General features: G+C 43.0%; 3 protein-coding genes across 4 annotated transcripts in view; 2 read left to right on the top strand and 1 right to left on the bottom strand.

Moving 5' to 3' along the window:
• LOC136436347 (ELMO domain-containing protein 2-like) overlaps positions 1-16,584 on the bottom strand; it is a 202,805-nt gene that overhangs the window by 32,748 nt on the left and 153,473 nt on the right. The gene's annotated exons all lie outside the window — the stretch shown is intronic.
• Positions 1-16,584, top strand: part of LOC136436340 (transmembrane protein 131-like) — a 111,440-nt gene that overhangs the window by 15,464 nt on the left and 79,392 nt on the right. The window lies entirely within an intron of this gene.
• On the top strand, positions 7,329-15,306 carry LOC136436339 (uncharacterized). The gene is made up of 2 exons (XM_066430225.1): positions 7,329-10,530; positions 11,357-15,306. The coding sequence occupies exons 1-2, from the start codon at positions 9,235-9,237 to the stop codon at positions 12,737-12,739; spliced, it is 2,679 nt and encodes an 892-aa protein (XP_066286322.1). The 5' UTR covers positions 7,329-9,234; the 3' UTR covers positions 12,740-15,306.

The raw sequence follows: 16,584 nt of genomic DNA, 5'->3' as shown, positions 1-16,584 counted from the left end.
CGGGTAACTCACAATTCTGCTGGTAGTATACCGTGCGCTGAATTGCTTCAACTGGCTATTATGGAGAGATGGGATAGTTTCATGGCTTGATTACTGGTAATCGGACAAAGGGTTTACGGTCTTAAATGGTTCATTACGATCCCTCTCCCATATAAGTAGACCTAAAACAGACAGTTGTTCGTGCCACTAGTGTGGTAATGTGGTTGGCTGGTGGTTACGAGAAAGAGCTCTGTGTTGCCAAATTAGTGTTTGTCTGATGTTCCTTATCGAGAATTTGATACTTCATTTTCAAAGTTAGGTAGTTATAGATCATTGCCAGACTCTGTAGGTTGCTCGAAAATAGTAGAAATTGACCACATATAATGATAACATACATGTAGTTAGCCGGCCTGGGAGTACAGTATGCAACCTATGGTAAATTCATTAGAATTTGCTTCTTTTTGGCCAAGATTCTCCTTAGACCTACGGTACCACTCTTAATTTCAAGGGAGAGCGCTACACACACCACACTCTGATGATATATGGATGATGTGGCCCAGTTTGATTGAAACCCCTATTTTCTAGGTTTCTTAGTTATGAAAGATGCGCATCGTCCTATCGGATGGGGACGTAAAGACGGCGGCCCCGTGTATGAGGGAGCTTTAGGGCGTCAAACCTCTGCACGTAAAAGAACCCAACACGCTTATCGAGAAGAGTAGGGGTGACCAGGTGTGCTTGGCCAAAAAACGCGAGCCATGGCGAAGCCGCATTGCACTACCACTAGCTACTTGAAAAAGCACTATGCTTCACCTCAATTGAGGATGCCTGCTTTACCTTTTTTACCTTAGTTATTTATATTACCATGAACTAAACTGTAGTTGTCACCAGAGACGCTCATTAAGTGCTCCCTCAGTTTATTTCCCGACAGGAAAAACTACGAAGTCAGTCCAGAAGCGAAACCCTCGGCGGAAAATTGATGGCAAAGGCCTGTCAGGCAGTCTTCCTGGATGACGTCAGTAGACTTAGCACCCTTTACGTAAGTTGCGTTATGTGATGTATCACGTTACCATCTTGGTCAATTGGAGTGTGATGAAAAAAGTCAGATTGATTCGACCGGCAGCTTCCGCATATCCGCTTTGCACTCGTCGCCCGGTTATGTACGGTCTCATCAGCTTATGGTAATCCCGTTCTGTCCAAAATGGTTGTACGGTGATTTCGCACGAGGCGAAACAAAGTAGGGATGAAAGATTCATCAGTATCATGAATGATCCATGGCTTAATTTGGAGTTAAGACGATGGATTATGGCTTGAGCCATGCATTCTTCAACACAGGCCTTTATGTGTTGCTTCTTGTGAGATGTGATGCTCACGATTGTGACCTGGCTAAGGCCACACCGATTTGTTTCCTCGGTTCTTTCTGAAGAAAAACTTCAGCAAGCAGTAGTTACTATAAGTGTCAAAATTTTCGCAGTTAACTTGGTGACCTTTTACCATCATAATGTTGTGAGTGTATGTTTTGTATTGCTATTGTACACAGATTCTGAATTGTTTCAACTTTAAAAAACGTGAAAACCTCCTTTCCCGTCCAAACAAGAAATCAAGTCATTGTGAAAACAAACAAATTTACAGAAGGCCATGAAGGAACCTTGAATCTGACTATGTATGTATATTCACTCCCTGAAGCTGTATGTACCAAGGTACAAACTTCCCCCTTTGTCTCTGTTAGTCTGTATGCATGTTGCAAGCTGCCAGTTGAGTTTAGTGCTTTTTTTTTCTTCAAATCTTTAAACCAAGTAATAAAATTGCTATGGCCAAAGCAATAGATGAGGGGATTGCAGGGTAAGCGTTTGAGATCCGATCTTGTAGATTGCAGGCTACTTGGTCGGGAGATCATGGTTGGCTTGAGGCGATAACAACGCGCATATTAATTGCTTAATTATCTAAGATTACAGTCGGGTTCCTATGTAATTCCTCTTACCGTCAGTTCGCAAAAAGGTCAGTTGCCGGGTTTTCCAGGTCGCCCTGGACTCCACTGGCAAAGTCAAGGACAAAGTCTCACAAATATTCATGTTGTATATATATAACTTGTATTAAGAGATGGGGTTTGAAAATAGCCTGGATGCCAGACCCTCAATCTCTGTAATATCTATTGTGTGATAGATATGTTAGAGTTTGGGGTCTGGCATACAGGCTAGTTTGAAAAATGATGCAGAGTTTACAGTATCAAAGTTGTCACAATGTTTCATAATGATGTATTCATGCAATTTGCTAATAGTCCAGAGAAAACCAAATCCAGCTTACCTCTGGTCAAGGGTACTTCCCTTTCCATTGAGAATGATGCCTTCCATTCAGCCAGAATGACGTCAACCTAAGCCTTTATCCGCTGGCAATTGTTGTGGCTGGCTATGAAAAGTGGTCTGAAGCTCTGCAAGACTTACCGGTAGGCCTCAAAATTCCTTACCGGGAACAGGTGCACTGGTGTACCTATAAGTGCACAGAAAATAATTTTGATGCACAACAAACTTTACTGACTAGAGATCTTTAGAACTTTAATCTGAAATTTTATAGCTATCTTCAAAATTTTAAAGAAGCTTGAAGTGATACATGCAGTGTTCTCGCCAGCGCCCGTCCTCCCGTCATTTGACGGGTTTTTGTCGCTCATGACGGACAAAATTTTTGCCCAACCCGTCATTTTTAATGGACAAAAATCGGTGTGTAAAGATATTTAGACCAAGTTTAGACAGAGCTTAGAATTTAAAAAAACTCCAGAGGATCAGCGGAAGTTCGTGACGAGGGCAATCTAGATCATTTCTAATGCCTCGGCTGGCGACAACCCCAGCAACACACAGAGAGCGCCGTGGTGGTTGCCCATAGTAATATTTGGTGGCCGCCGAAAACTCGGCGTCTTGCGCCGCCCTCCCCACTACAGCCGGTCGCATCAGGCTGACGTTTATTTCTGTTTTGTCCCTCTCGGTTCACCGTCAGTTATTGTCATCAAAGAAGCCTTAAAATTCAGAAATACTCCTATAGCTATCAGGCTTTCTGTAATCTGTGTAAACAGTATTAAAGTTTGAAGCCGCGGCGGCTGATTTACATGCGATTTCTTCCCGCAAGAAATGGTAAACAGGCGTCAGATATTGTAAACCACCAATCACAGTGCACGTCTCCGTCGCGTCAAGAAAAAACGACCAATGACATGCGACTCTCGCTACTCGCGAGATTTCAGCTAAGCGTGAATTTGCGAGATGTTAGGGGAATGGCGGGAATCGCAAGGATCGCACGACGAAGTGGCTGTTGGAAGGCTTGAATCGACAACTTTTGAACACATTCAGTGCAGTTACCGGAGAAATTAACCGTGGAAAACATGGGACAAAAAAATGGACGTCTTTATTGCGTTCTTTCTCAAAGTAGGGTGTCAAATTCCTCATTATATTCAATAATTACAGGGCGCATACGGAGCAAGTGTTGAAAAGTTGTGTTTTATTTTTGCCGACTTATTCTGTGTGCATTTTTTGTAGGACGTAGCTGATGCGTAATAAAGTTTTGTTGTGCTAAATTTTCTTTTCTTTGCCGATCGTATACAACATAGAAGTGTAGCTTGTGTGTGAAGTTGTGAACATTCGATATTTCCGCGATGACCCGGCACGCCTCCCCCAAAAAATTGAGCCTGAAACCCTTGTGTAATTTTTCACCGAAAGAGATGTCAGTAAACTAAGCTTATTCTACCAGGAAATTTGCCCCTCAAAAAGCAGGAAATAGCGTTTCAGAGGGTCTAGATCTCAAAATTTCCCGGGGGGGAATACCCCCGGACCCCCCTAGAATGGTCACGCCTCCGGCGCGACGCCTCGCGCCTTCGGCGCTCGATATGTTCTTCCCCGAAGCAAAATTGAAATGACGGGTAAAAATTTCAGGCTGGCGAGAGCACTGGATACATGTATAACAAAGCTTCATGTATTTTTCTGATAATTGAATTTCAAGAATATGATGATTGTGTACTGTCTAGTATTCCTTTACATACATAACCTTACACAAATGTGGGTGTAAGGTTACATATTATCATGTGCACAGGTGCACACACAGTCAAAAATTGGGTGCACAGAGGTGCAGAAAGTCATGCACCCAGTATTTCTATCCCTGTTAGTTCAGATGTACTCATGCCTGACCTTCTCTAGCACAGTAACCTTAGTGTTAAAGGCAAAGTGGATTTTTTTTTCTTTCTTGGCCAGCTCATCATTATTGGAAAGGTTTGGAAGGTTGGTTTGGCAGGGAATCAAAGTCAAGTACTATCCTCAGGTTACCTCACCGTATGCCTGTAGAGGTGGCACCAAAGTTGTAGTCATTAGTGTTTTCGTTTTAATGGGTGCTAGGAGTCTTCGGAGGTTTGGAACGAAATCAAAATGTCTCAAAGTCAATATAGATGTCAGGTGAGGCCATCATTTATTTTCTTACATCCGGGGCCTTTTAAAGTAAATTCAATAAGACGACAAGATAAAATACAGGCATAAACTGTAAAAGGAAAACTTGAATAACTCTGACTATGTTAAATCAGCCTCAAACTTTAAAATAATCACTCAATGGAACAAAAAACATACTTTTCTGATACTATATAACTACCTGTACACCAAAGTGCTGGAAGTGGAAGTTTACTGCCATTCAAAACTTGTGGCCCAGCCACCCGATGATGTAATAATCGGTCTTGTCCATGTGATATAGATTCCTTGTGTAGCGGAGCGCAGATGAGCTCATTTTGCCTCTTGTGTGATGGATGGGCACGTGGGAGTGCCAAGGAGAGGCCATTAACTCATCTCTCCATGTAGACGCATTGCGTCATTACAGACATCCAGATGTCTACATGTCATTAGAGATTTCAGGACTCAACATGTAGACATGTACATGTACCTGGCCTATCGGGAGTCTGCAATTTACAGACAAAAAAAATGGAAAATGAAAGTAAAAACTTTGAAATTTTGCAGTTGCCCAATCTATAATAACTTGTAAGAGTCACTACTTAAATTTGAACTGAGATTTCTAAGGTTCCACAAGATTGCTAACTGTTATTGGCCAAAATCTACCTGTTATTGGCCAAAGATTTTCCTCCTGTAATGTTGTCTCAGTCATTGCAGGCAGCTTATAAGGTCATTTTTCTTCTTGTGTGATGGATGGGCATGTGTGAGTGCCAAGGAGATGCCAGTAACTCATCTCCCCATGTAGATGCATTGCGTCATTACATACAATTGTACATCCAGGTGATGTCCACTAAACGTTAGAGATTTCAGGGTTCAAAATATTTATCTACCAACTGCCAAAATGCAATATGCAATCTGCAGATGAAAAAAGGAAATTGAAAGTAGAAACTTGCAATTTTGCAGTTGTCAAACTTGCTACAACTGTCACTGCTGAGGTCTGAACTAATATTAGTTTGAAGGTTGCGTAGGATTGCTGCCCATTATAATTGACCAAAATTGGTAAGATTCTGATACTCTAATGTTGTCTCAGTTATAGTGCTTATACAGGCAGCTTATTACGGTAGGTCATTTTTCCTCTCATGTAGTGGATGGGTAGGTGGGAGTGCCAAGGAGAGCCGTTAAACTCATCTCTCCATGTAGACTCACTGTGTCATTACAGACATCCAGATGTCTACAGACCATTAGAGATTTCAGAGTTTAGAGATTTCAGAGTTTTCCAATCTATCACTTAGTCTAGTATAAGACTCACTGCTGAAATTTGAAGTGAGATTTCTAAGGTTCTAAGATTGCTAACTGTTATTGGTCAAAATCATAAAGATTTTCCTCTTGTAATGTTGTCTCAGGCATTACAGGCAACTTATAAGGTTATTTTTCCTTGTGTGTTAAGAATTTTTCAGGATATAATTCGGTCTTTGGCCATTGTAAACAACTTTGCCAAACTTTGAGTAAAAATTCTGTCAGTCTGCCATATCGTTGATTTTTATGCAGCATTATTATTTCCAGCCCTCAATTTGATACCCATAATTGTTATACGCCATCATCATCATACAGTTTTAGTATCTTATTATTCTAACTTGAGCCGTTCAGGTGGCGTCGTATGGTCTAAGTTGACTTGTAAATGCGTATTAAATTTTACGCAATATTGACTGTTGTGTAGTACAGTACATGGTATGATACCCATACATGTAGATGGTCGTTGATGCATTTAATGTCTATAGTTTGCCTATGCAGTAAAGTTTGTGGATTGCCCTAACAGCATAGGCCGTTTAATGATTCCTGGGAAGCAGCTGTTGTAGGTGTAGAGTGTGTTTGTTCCAGGATAATTGGGTACCTGGGTTGTTTTGCGAGGAATACCCGAGAGGGTGACATCCGTATTACCAGCAGGATGATAATTCATTGCCTAAACGATAGGAATTTATGGCCTTAATCGAGAAATTGCATGTGGACACCTGTTTCGCGGGGCGGGCAGCTCAATAATGGAGAAAGTGGCACGATCGAGAATTGAAGGAAATTGGAACGAACTGAAAACCGATGCACAGCGCAACTCAGCAGTAATAGATCGCTGCCCCTGATGATTTCGGCACATCATTTGCCGTCCTCGAACACATCCATGCAGGCGAATTGGGGTTGCTTCTTGTGGGAATTCTGTGCACATTTGATATAACTTGAAAGAAGTTTGTGCGACAAACTCAAAGAGTAGAGTAAACTTAGTCATTTGTATTCTGCAGATGTGCCTACAGTAGTCGCGCTATCCATCAATGCAAACGTATCCTCTAACTATCTGATATCACTTCCCATGCAGTAGTATGTTTTCTTTCAGTATGCATAATGCCATGGTAGTTAGATAATCAGGGATGTCTCCAGGACCCGTCCCGGGACAGAAATTTGCTCCTTGGGATGGACAAAAATTTCACCCTCTGTCAAAAAATCTGAACTTCATTATGAAAATTTTTAGTAAGCTTGAAATAACAGATTTTACAATTAAAACTTACAACATTGTCTCCCAAACGATGAGTGGGACAATAATACAGCGATGTGGATATTGCTAACAAACAACAAGCAAGTCCTATTAAGTGCATGATTTATACAGATTTCATATCTGTCACTTATTTACTAGAGATTTATGTTCCCACTAGTCAGATTTGGATCTGTTACTATAAATCTTTTGATTTAACAGGCGTATAGTCATTCTCACATTAAGTTACATTAATTATCATTCTCCCAATAGTCGTTAGTACCATGATTGCAATGTGGTCATGACATAAATCATGAGGAATATTCTTTTCAATGTGTTCAACTATAGAGCTATTGTTTTAGACATAAGTAGAGAATATATGGTTGTTTGTGTGAAAAATAATCAAATATTTTATGAATAGAATTTACATTTGTCTTGTCATTTTCCTTGGTATGATTTCTTCATTCTTCGCATTTTACTTTGTATACTTAGCCTTAGATGAAATGCATACGTGACTTGATTGAAGCACAACTTAAAATCCATTAGGATTTTCCTGTTGTTGCGAAGCTGTTTGCTTTGTAGGGATTGTATTCATGCCAACCAACTGGAAGTCATTCTATTTCCATCTGCCGTCCTGGTCAAATATCAGAGCCAAAAGGATGGAGAGATTAACGTTGAGTGCTTTACACACGCATGTAACACTGACATTTATATAAGCCATCCTTTGAGTGATGCTGGCAGAAATAGCAAATCTGTCAAAACCTCGGGATGAAGTGTTCAGATTCATGAATGTGTCTTGCCTCCATGCCAAATGAGGCCGATCAGTAATGATCGGGATGTGATGTTTTTCTAATGCAGTGTGCCAGGTATACCATTGCCAATTATAATGCATAACTTTTAATGCACAGTGAAGCCGCATCCTAATTGGCGATGGTATACCTGCCACAACGGTGCGGTAATTATCCTGAAAATTATCCCAATAGAATCACAGCGTGACACATTTTGCATGGCAATCATTTCCCAAAGAAGCTGAGTTTTCAGAATCGGCTCATCCCTGTGTCCTTAAAGCCCTGGGGTAGCTCTAATCCATCCTCTAAGCTGTTGCTAATCTCTATGTGACACGAGTGATTCCCACAAACCCCTTTTCTTCAAGGCCTTGAGTAGCTTTGTTGATGGCAGTGAGGGAACCCGTGCATTCTCCCCCAGCAGATCTACCCCGCAGGCATCATTAACTCCCTGCCCATTCTCTTCCTGCCCTGGCGTGCTTTCCTGATTTTAAGAGAGCTCCCTTTCATCTTGCTATGTTTGATCTGCGAGCAAAGGCCACCCGCCCAAGCCTAGGCAAGAAGTGAGGCCTTTAATGCACTCCAATTTGTACTTGTGCGCCGTCCCCAGAGAATACGGAGGGCATTGCTCTTGATCTCCATCAATTTGGAGACAAAACTTAGACGTCAGACTGGGTTCTGTCAGACACTTCTGTTTGCATACGATTAGCAGTGTGCAGTTTCAGTGACCTGCACAGAAGACTGTGTGTATTTCAGTTGTGTATTTCTAGAAGAATGGGTATTTGAAAAAAGACCTTTCATTTTGCAGCAGGTAGTCATGGAAACCAGGCTTTGCATCACTTTCCAGGAGATGATTTACATACATCGTCATGGTGATGAAGTGCTTGCGGGCTGCTTGCCGACATTTATAAATGGTGTTCTTGTGGCATTGAAGGGACGGTGCTGAAAGTGCCTTCCTCTGCGGGAGCCGGCGGCTGTGTCTTTCTCTGCGGCACAAGAGTGCTGCCTGTACCACCGACGAAGAAGCACGCAGAGGAAAACCTGTTAACTGCTGCCCAAGGTTTCCCTGCTGCCAGCTTGAACAGAATCTTCCCCTGTCAGTCGTACGTGGGCGGAATAATAACTACTTCCTGCTTGGATTAAGTCTTTCCCCGTCCTGCATTTATGTATGTTTTACAGCGATGTTTACTCGTGCAATCATCCGCAGACCTCCGCTCGTTGGTTGCCATGGTGAGGAATGGGAAACTCCTCCCAGCTTGGCGGTGTGAGGATGATAATGAGGGGACCGTCCAGGACGTTTTGGTGGGAAGGAAGCACTCATTTTAACCGGCAAATGGATATGTTGACGCAGAAAACTAACTCCGGCATTTTTCTCACCGCGGGACGTGAATGGTTGCCACCGGGGGTCCAGCCGGTGTCCTTGCTGAGGCTCTACGGGGAGACACGTGCAGGATTTGCGAGCCGCCGCTTTCTGCACATGTAATATTCAGTGCGGGGAGATTTCTCTCTGCCGACAGAGAGGCTGAAGCAGTGGGTGTGTATTTCTGTCATGGCTGCTATAAGTGGTGGCACAGGAGCGTCTCATGTCGGCTCGACGCTAGACCAGGATCTGTTCGGGGTGGACCAAAGATGGAGCAAGGAGTGCCTCTACGAGGAGAGTCTCCGCTACAAGAGGGATAAGAAGATCCGTCTGAATGTCGGGGGAGCCCACTTCGAGACCAGGCTGAGCACACTGAAGAGACACCCGAACACACTGCTGGGCAGTGAGGAGAGGGAATACTTTTACAACGATGACACCAATGAATATTTCTTCGACCGGGATCCTGATATTTTTCGCTTGGTGTTGGGATATTATCAAACGGGGAAACTGCACTACGTGAACCAGGAGTGCATCTCGATGTACGACGATGAACTGACGTTTTTTCGAATACCTGCCTCGGAAATCGGTGACTGTTGTTATGCAGACTATGAGGAGAATCGTGAGTTGGTGAAGCTGAGAACTATGATTGACAGCTTTCATAGGTGCCATTATTCCTTTGATCCGATGCTCATGAGCATACGAGAGCGGTTGTGGAGGAAACTGTCATACGACGTTACCGTTACCGGGTTCTGGATGTCTCCGCCGACGGTGATCATGACGTTCGTTGTCTTAATCTGCACCATTCTTGCAATTATCGAAACCGTGCCTTGTGAGACTTTCGATGGTAGGCCTGATTCGAAGCGCTGCGGGGAGGAATATAAGAAGCTATTTTTGTACATGGACACGAGTTGTGTGACGATATTCACACTGGAGTACCTGCTGAGGTTGTATGCTGCGCCGAACCGTACTGAGTTTGCGAAAAGCCTTCGTAGCTTGATAGACATAGTCGCTGTAATGCCGTACTACCTGGGTCACATAGTGGGATCCAAGTCCGTTCTCGGGTCTTTCCAGACAGTGCGCGTCGTCAGATTCTTGCGGGTCTTCTACTACTCCAAGGGACTCTACATCCTGTTTCGAACGCTGCAGTCCGTTGCCATGGAAATGGGATTTTTCCTGATATCCTTGTCCGTGACAATCATCCTCTTTTCGACCATAATGTTCTACATGGAGAAAGCGTTTGCCTTCAGTACCTTCGTGAGTATCCCAGCCACGTTCTGGTTTGCGATCGAAACCATGACCACGACGGGGTACGGGGACCTCGTGCCGCAGTCGTACATGGGGAAGTTCATCGGGGGAGTCTGCTGCATCAGCGGGATCCTCCTCATCACCCTGCCAGTCTCCATCACGGTGTCGAATTTCAGCCGGCTGTACCACCAGGTGATGGACCGCACGGACCTCCGACAGCATCGACTGGAGGACATGCAGGTACCTGTTAATCACTCAATCAAAATAGTTTATCAATCAATCAATGTTGAATCCAGAGACTTGATTGCATGTTGCCCAAAACAACATATTGCATTGAAATGGTGAACTTAGAATTCTTAATCATTCATGAAGAGTTAAGTTACAATATATGCCATTGGAGAAGTCCAATACGTTACACTAGAATTGCAGCCTACTTTTATCAAATTGTTACAGGAGGAATATCAGAGTCACCATACTTGTGGATAGATGACAAAATAGGTGATTATCACCTTACCAAGTTACATGTATTACCCTGAAATCTGTTTCTATTCATCTGTTACTGTTAGCAAAAGATAACTTCATCTGTGTAAGAAAATGACTTGATTCAAATTCAAGCTTTCGATCCAACATCACTAGGAAAATCTCATCGTAGGAATTTTCAGTTGAATCTTTGGTCTTCTAGTGGTATGTTGACCCTCAGAAATTAAGCATGAATGACCTGTATCTATTGTTGAGGAGGAACAAGTGGCTTTTGGACTAACATAATAGATTTACAGGGATGTGGCACTGAGTAAACAACTTGTCACACCTTGACCCGTCGTGTCTTACACCAGGTGTTGCTTTAAGCTACTTCCTACCTGATGATAACGAGCTCTAATCTACAATAGTTCTGCAGACAAACTCATTTTAGAATGCATTAATTCTGGGGTTTGAACTGTAAGATATTTTTGTAGTCTTGCAGTTGTTTCTTGTTTGTGGGATGGTAAAATTCACTTACATGTGAATATGGTTAGAATTTCTGCAAGTATATTTGTGGTTTTGCTCAGTCTCAACATTTGTCTCTTAGGTTCCAGACAACTTCCAGCTTCAGTACGATCACATGATGGCCTGTTTGGGGAAGGTGTTCGTCCGTGAGAAGAAGCGGCGCCGCAGTTCCATCTGGAGTCTGCTCTCGCGGAAGAGCAGCCGGGACTCCATGGCGTCCCGGAAGTGGAGCACCGACGAAGAGGGTGGTTCTCGGAGGACGAGTCGGGCGGACAGTGTCGGGACGCGCAGCTGGCTGAACTGCGACGACAGCCCCATCCGCAGCCGGGCCATGAGCTTCCTGACAGTGTTCAGCATGGACGGGATCATGTCCCGTAGGAGTAGTACTGCCTCGCGCCGTAGCAGCAACGCGTCGCGTCGAAGCAGCATCTTTTCCCATCGCAGCAGCCAGTCCCAGCGCAGCAGTATTCACTCTAGTAGAAAGGACAGCAACGAGGAGAGCAACGAAGTCTCGAAGAAGGGAAGCCGTGAGGAACTGAAGTTAAGAAGGCTCGGAAGTGAAGGTAGCGGGGTGAGGTGGGGTCCGTATAACGATGGAACCGGGGTCAGGCGAGGTCGGGCAGAGAGTCTCTTGAAGAAACCAAGCTTTGACATGGGAGGGGGAGTCAAGGGGAGCAAAGTGGAGTTTCACACAGACCTTGTGCACATAGAGCTGACGGACTTAACCAGCAGCCCTCTCGCTGGCAGGAGAATCAGTAGGGACCAGAGGCAAAGTAGCACCGACAGGGATGAAGGAAGTCTCTTGAGGAGAGAAAGTAAAGGTGGGTTAGCTCCGGGGCTGCCTCAGACTGCTCGGAAAGGGAGCTACGACTTGCAGACACTGGGGCTGACGGAACACCAGGGCATCTTGAAGGCGGCTCGCAGCGACCACAGGTTATCAGACGCCGATGAACATAGAGGCCTGCGCGATTCCAGCAGGGACCACTTACGTCAGTACGGCAGCGAACTCACCGTTGCGAAACCAAACTCCGAGCAAGGAATCCTTCGAAAGTATGACCACTCAACAAACAATGTGCCCAGACTGACCTGCGAAGGAGAGGAACTGGCGACCTCTGACCTGGATATAGTTGGTAGCTCAGCCAGCATTGACAGTAAGGGCCGGCGACGGAGGGTCGGGAGGGACGAGACTATGCTGTCACGGCAAGATGAAACCAGAACAGAGAGGCAGGGGAAAGCAGAGGCTCGCGTAGAAGAGATCGAAATGTCGACGCTGCAAAGTATAGAAGGGAAAAGTGTTGGCTCAGAAGATGCTGCAGGTAGTGAGAGGGGTGGGTTGAGGGGGGAGGGGATGCTAACTGTGCCTGATAGAAGTGGGAGTGGGAGGAACAGCGAGGGGGGTTTGACTCCGAAGTCGATGAAAAGGAGGGTATCATTCCAGGACGACATGAGTGACGACGAAGCTTGAGGGAGAGGGGGTGCAAGACCCAAGATAATCACAATATGGCAAAGAAGGCCACACCAATTTATTTCCTTGGTTCTCAGACATTTTGAGGTGAAAATATACAAAGCAGACATCATGGAAGCAGAGGGCACGGAGGAAAACTTGAATTTTACTGTCTTCACTCCAAAAAACTGAGTGCACCAAGGCATAAAACTGGTCCTCAGGCTTTGTTTTCATTATTTTTCCAGTGAGGCTTTTTTTTATAAATCTGAGGAGCAACAAATTAGATTGGTGTGGCGTAGAAAAGGCAAACAAAACCTAAGGGACAAGTTTAGTGGGAATATTGCCAGCATGTGGTCACACAGCAAGAATGGTAATGACATATGTTCCTGTCCCCTATAACAGCTGTGGATAACAGTCTGCAGCGTAGATATTGAGCGCAGTCGCTAGTCTTTGTATTGTGACTGCATTTTAACAACAGTTTATTGCCATTTTTACCTTCTTCAAAGCTCTGAAAAAAAACTTCAGTGAAGTTGAAACAAGTGAGTTCTATGGATCAAATCTTTTGGTCAACTTAATATGTTACATCCAGACATGAACATTATGTCACTTCAGACAACCAATTCAGTCTGCACATGAAAAGACTGTCACTGAAAACAATACAGATGTGTATGATATTTCAATTCTATATTTAAAACTAAAAGGATTTTCAGTCATTCCTTTTACTACCAGATTTTTTTTTTAACACCAAGAATTGTAGAATAGAATACTTGAATGTTGCTTTTGTGAGTTTAAACCTAAGACTAATTTATGTTATAAAGGATATCATATCATTAGCCAAAGATTTGTTTTTATCCAGGACTTCTATTCTAACGTCAGGTATAAGCAAATTATGTTACTTCTGTTACCACCGCTGTACAGTATAATACCTTATTGTGATGGAAAGAAGCATACTTGGCAACAAAGCTACATTTGTATGTACATTCCTCATCAGATACAACAATTAAAAGCACTTTCATATGCAGTTTGGCTTTTCCTCTCTGTTTCCTGGACTTAATTTGGGTGGTGCAACCATCTGTAGGCTGTACCTTGATCATCTGATGTGTGTGTAAATTGAATTGCAGACAAGAGAGGTCATCACTGAAGAAAATATGAGGTAGATCAGAGAGCAAAGGAAGCTTTGAAGGGTTGCCCTAGGACAAGTACCTTTCAATGTTATTTCTGAGTGTGAGAGAAGGGTGTATGCACACGTCAGTTATGTAAACTCATCTCTAGAATCAGAATATGAATACAAAATGAAAAACGACAATTGATATCTCCTTCCCAGTGCCTTGGGTGACAGCCTCACAAGACATATATTGTTTCATAACTGTTTTTCAGTCTTTAACTTCCAAATATCACCTGTGCACTGCACATGAAAACCTGGGCTTGATTTAACAGTTCCAAGGACTTCAAGCAGGTGTTTCTTACATGCATGTCTTGCACATATTCACTGATGCACTATCTGAGAGACGCAAGATTTGACTCCAAATCTAAGGACAATCTTGGCTCTCTTGCTAACTAATGAAGAGATTGTCCTTTTGAGTCATCACTATGGTAACCATCGTGACGTGCTTCAATTAAAGCCACGTCAGTGGCAAAACTAATGGGCACGAAGGAGCCATTAATTTCCAGGTAGAGCCTGTATCGGCTTACCGAGCTGGTAACAAGCCTGGCACCGCACGACTTACCTTTCCAGGGGGAAATGTCATGTCATTATCGTCGCGTTCCAGTGCTCACTGGCATGTCCAAATATTGTGCTCTGCAGCGCTCAAATTCAACTTGGGCAATGTTGTTATTTCTGATGCCAATTAACTTGAGAAGTATTTCAACTGTTCATATCTCTAATCATCTGTGCACAATATAAATCTATTAGTCACAGAATGTGATTGTTAGCATTACTGTCACACCTTTACCAAAGTTATTTGTTTTATCTCCTCATTTTTTATGATGACGACAATGAAGTTTATTGCATAATTATTGTTCCACAATCCACATGGGCTAATGCATTATGTTACATACAAACAGGATAATAAAAAGCCAAGCTATGCTCTTCGTACCTTAAGTATAGTGCTTCTTCTCTCTTCTTAAAGCACACGGAAATAAATTTATAGTTTTTCCATTATACCATTGTTGGATGCTGTCATTGCATATGCGAACATTTCATCCTTTATGTATAAACCAGGATACAAACCTGTGTTAACATGTTGATAGTTTTTTTTAAAGTGTATGGGATGATTGATAACTACCTTGTGACATAAGTACAATCTTTCCCCTTCTTTGCTTAAGATTGTCTGTCAGCTGCCAATGATGACCTCCCTCTGTGTGTTCCTTTATGATTGATCAGTCCAATTTCAGCACCAAGGACAGGTTGATTTCGATAGTTGTTTAGTTCCATAAAAGTAATACAGATGTGTAAGCATGTTGATATAGGCAGTGATGAGTAAGTTGGTCTATTGGTAGTAACAGCCGACTGTAATATCTGTTGACAGCGGTGTATTGGCTCTAGCTGTGATACTAACTAGGCTTTGCTTTGCTTTCAAATTGCAAACCAGCTGCAAAAGACAGCAACAACAAGAGTCGATGACCTCATAATCATCTGTGCACTTCATAAGTTTAGAAGTTGCAGAATGTGCTTGTTGGCATTACTGTAAAACCTTAACCAATGCTGAAAATATTAACCACAAACAAGAGGAGACAAACATATGTTGACATCTTGATATTTCTGTTTTGAAATTGTATTGGATGGTTGATAACTACCTTGGGACGGACGTGCAGTCTTACTCCTTCTTTGGTTAAGATTGTCTGTCAGTTGCCAATGACAACCTCTCTCCGTGTGTTCCTTTATGATTGATCAGTCCAATTTCAGCACCAAGGACAGGCTGTTTTCGATAGTTGTTTAGTTCCATTATAGTAATACAGATGTGCAAGCATGTTGTTATAGGCAGTGATGAGTAAGTTGGTCTATTGGTAGTAACAGCCGACTGTAATATCTGTTGACAGCGGTGTAGTGGCTTTGGCTGTGTTACTATCTTGGCTTTGCTTCGCTATCTTGGCTTTGCTTCGGCATACCAGCTGCAAGAAACACCAACAAATTAATTATCCAGTGTTTTCCTTGAATATCTATGTCTGGCACTTAATATTTTAGCTGAGATCCAGAGGTTTCAAGGCTTGTTCAGCTTGTGCCAGCTCCAAATGACTGGCAGGTAGTAGCACGCTAAGCAAAGCAGAGACTTGGGCTACATATATTGTCCTTTTTATACACCGCTGACCATTTGAAACCGTCTGTACTTCTGAGCTCTGCCCTAGAGGGACAGTACTACATTATGTAATGATGCATATGATGATGATTATGGCAGTTTCCTGTGATTATATGTTCAAAGAGACAAAAGCTGAAGAAATCTGAATATCAGGCTGTGAATATTTTGCTTTTTGTACACCGCTGAAAGTTGAAACAGTCTGAACTTCAAAGCTACATGTCCAGCAGGGATGTTGTTATGATGTAAGGATTTGCTTTTCTGCAATTTCCTGCTCTTTCACGTTCAAACAGACAAAACAGACTGGAGGTCAGGCTACAAATATTTCACTTTCTGCACAGTCCTGGACTTGAGCACTTCAAAGCTGTGTCTGGGAGGAATGGTATTACGATGCAATGATGCACTTTTCTACTGCAGTTTCCTGTGTTTATGTGTTCAAACATTTACAACAAGACTGGATCTCAGGCTATAGATATTTCACTTTCTCTTGTCATTTGAATTTTTGAAGACTTCAAAGCTGTGTCCGGGAGTTGTCTAGGAGGTATTAGGGTGTACAACTTCCTGTGCTTATAT

Source organism: Branchiostoma lanceolatum, chromosome 6, assembly GCF_035083965.1.
Source record: "Branchiostoma lanceolatum isolate klBraLanc5 chromosome 6, klBraLanc5.hap2, whole genome shotgun sequence".
Taxonomy (NCBI): domain Eukaryota; kingdom Metazoa; phylum Chordata; class Leptocardii; order Amphioxiformes; family Branchiostomatidae; genus Branchiostoma; species Branchiostoma lanceolatum.
The sequence above is the reverse complement of the archived record's forward strand: the minus strand, read 5'-3'. Positions and strand labels throughout refer to the sequence as shown.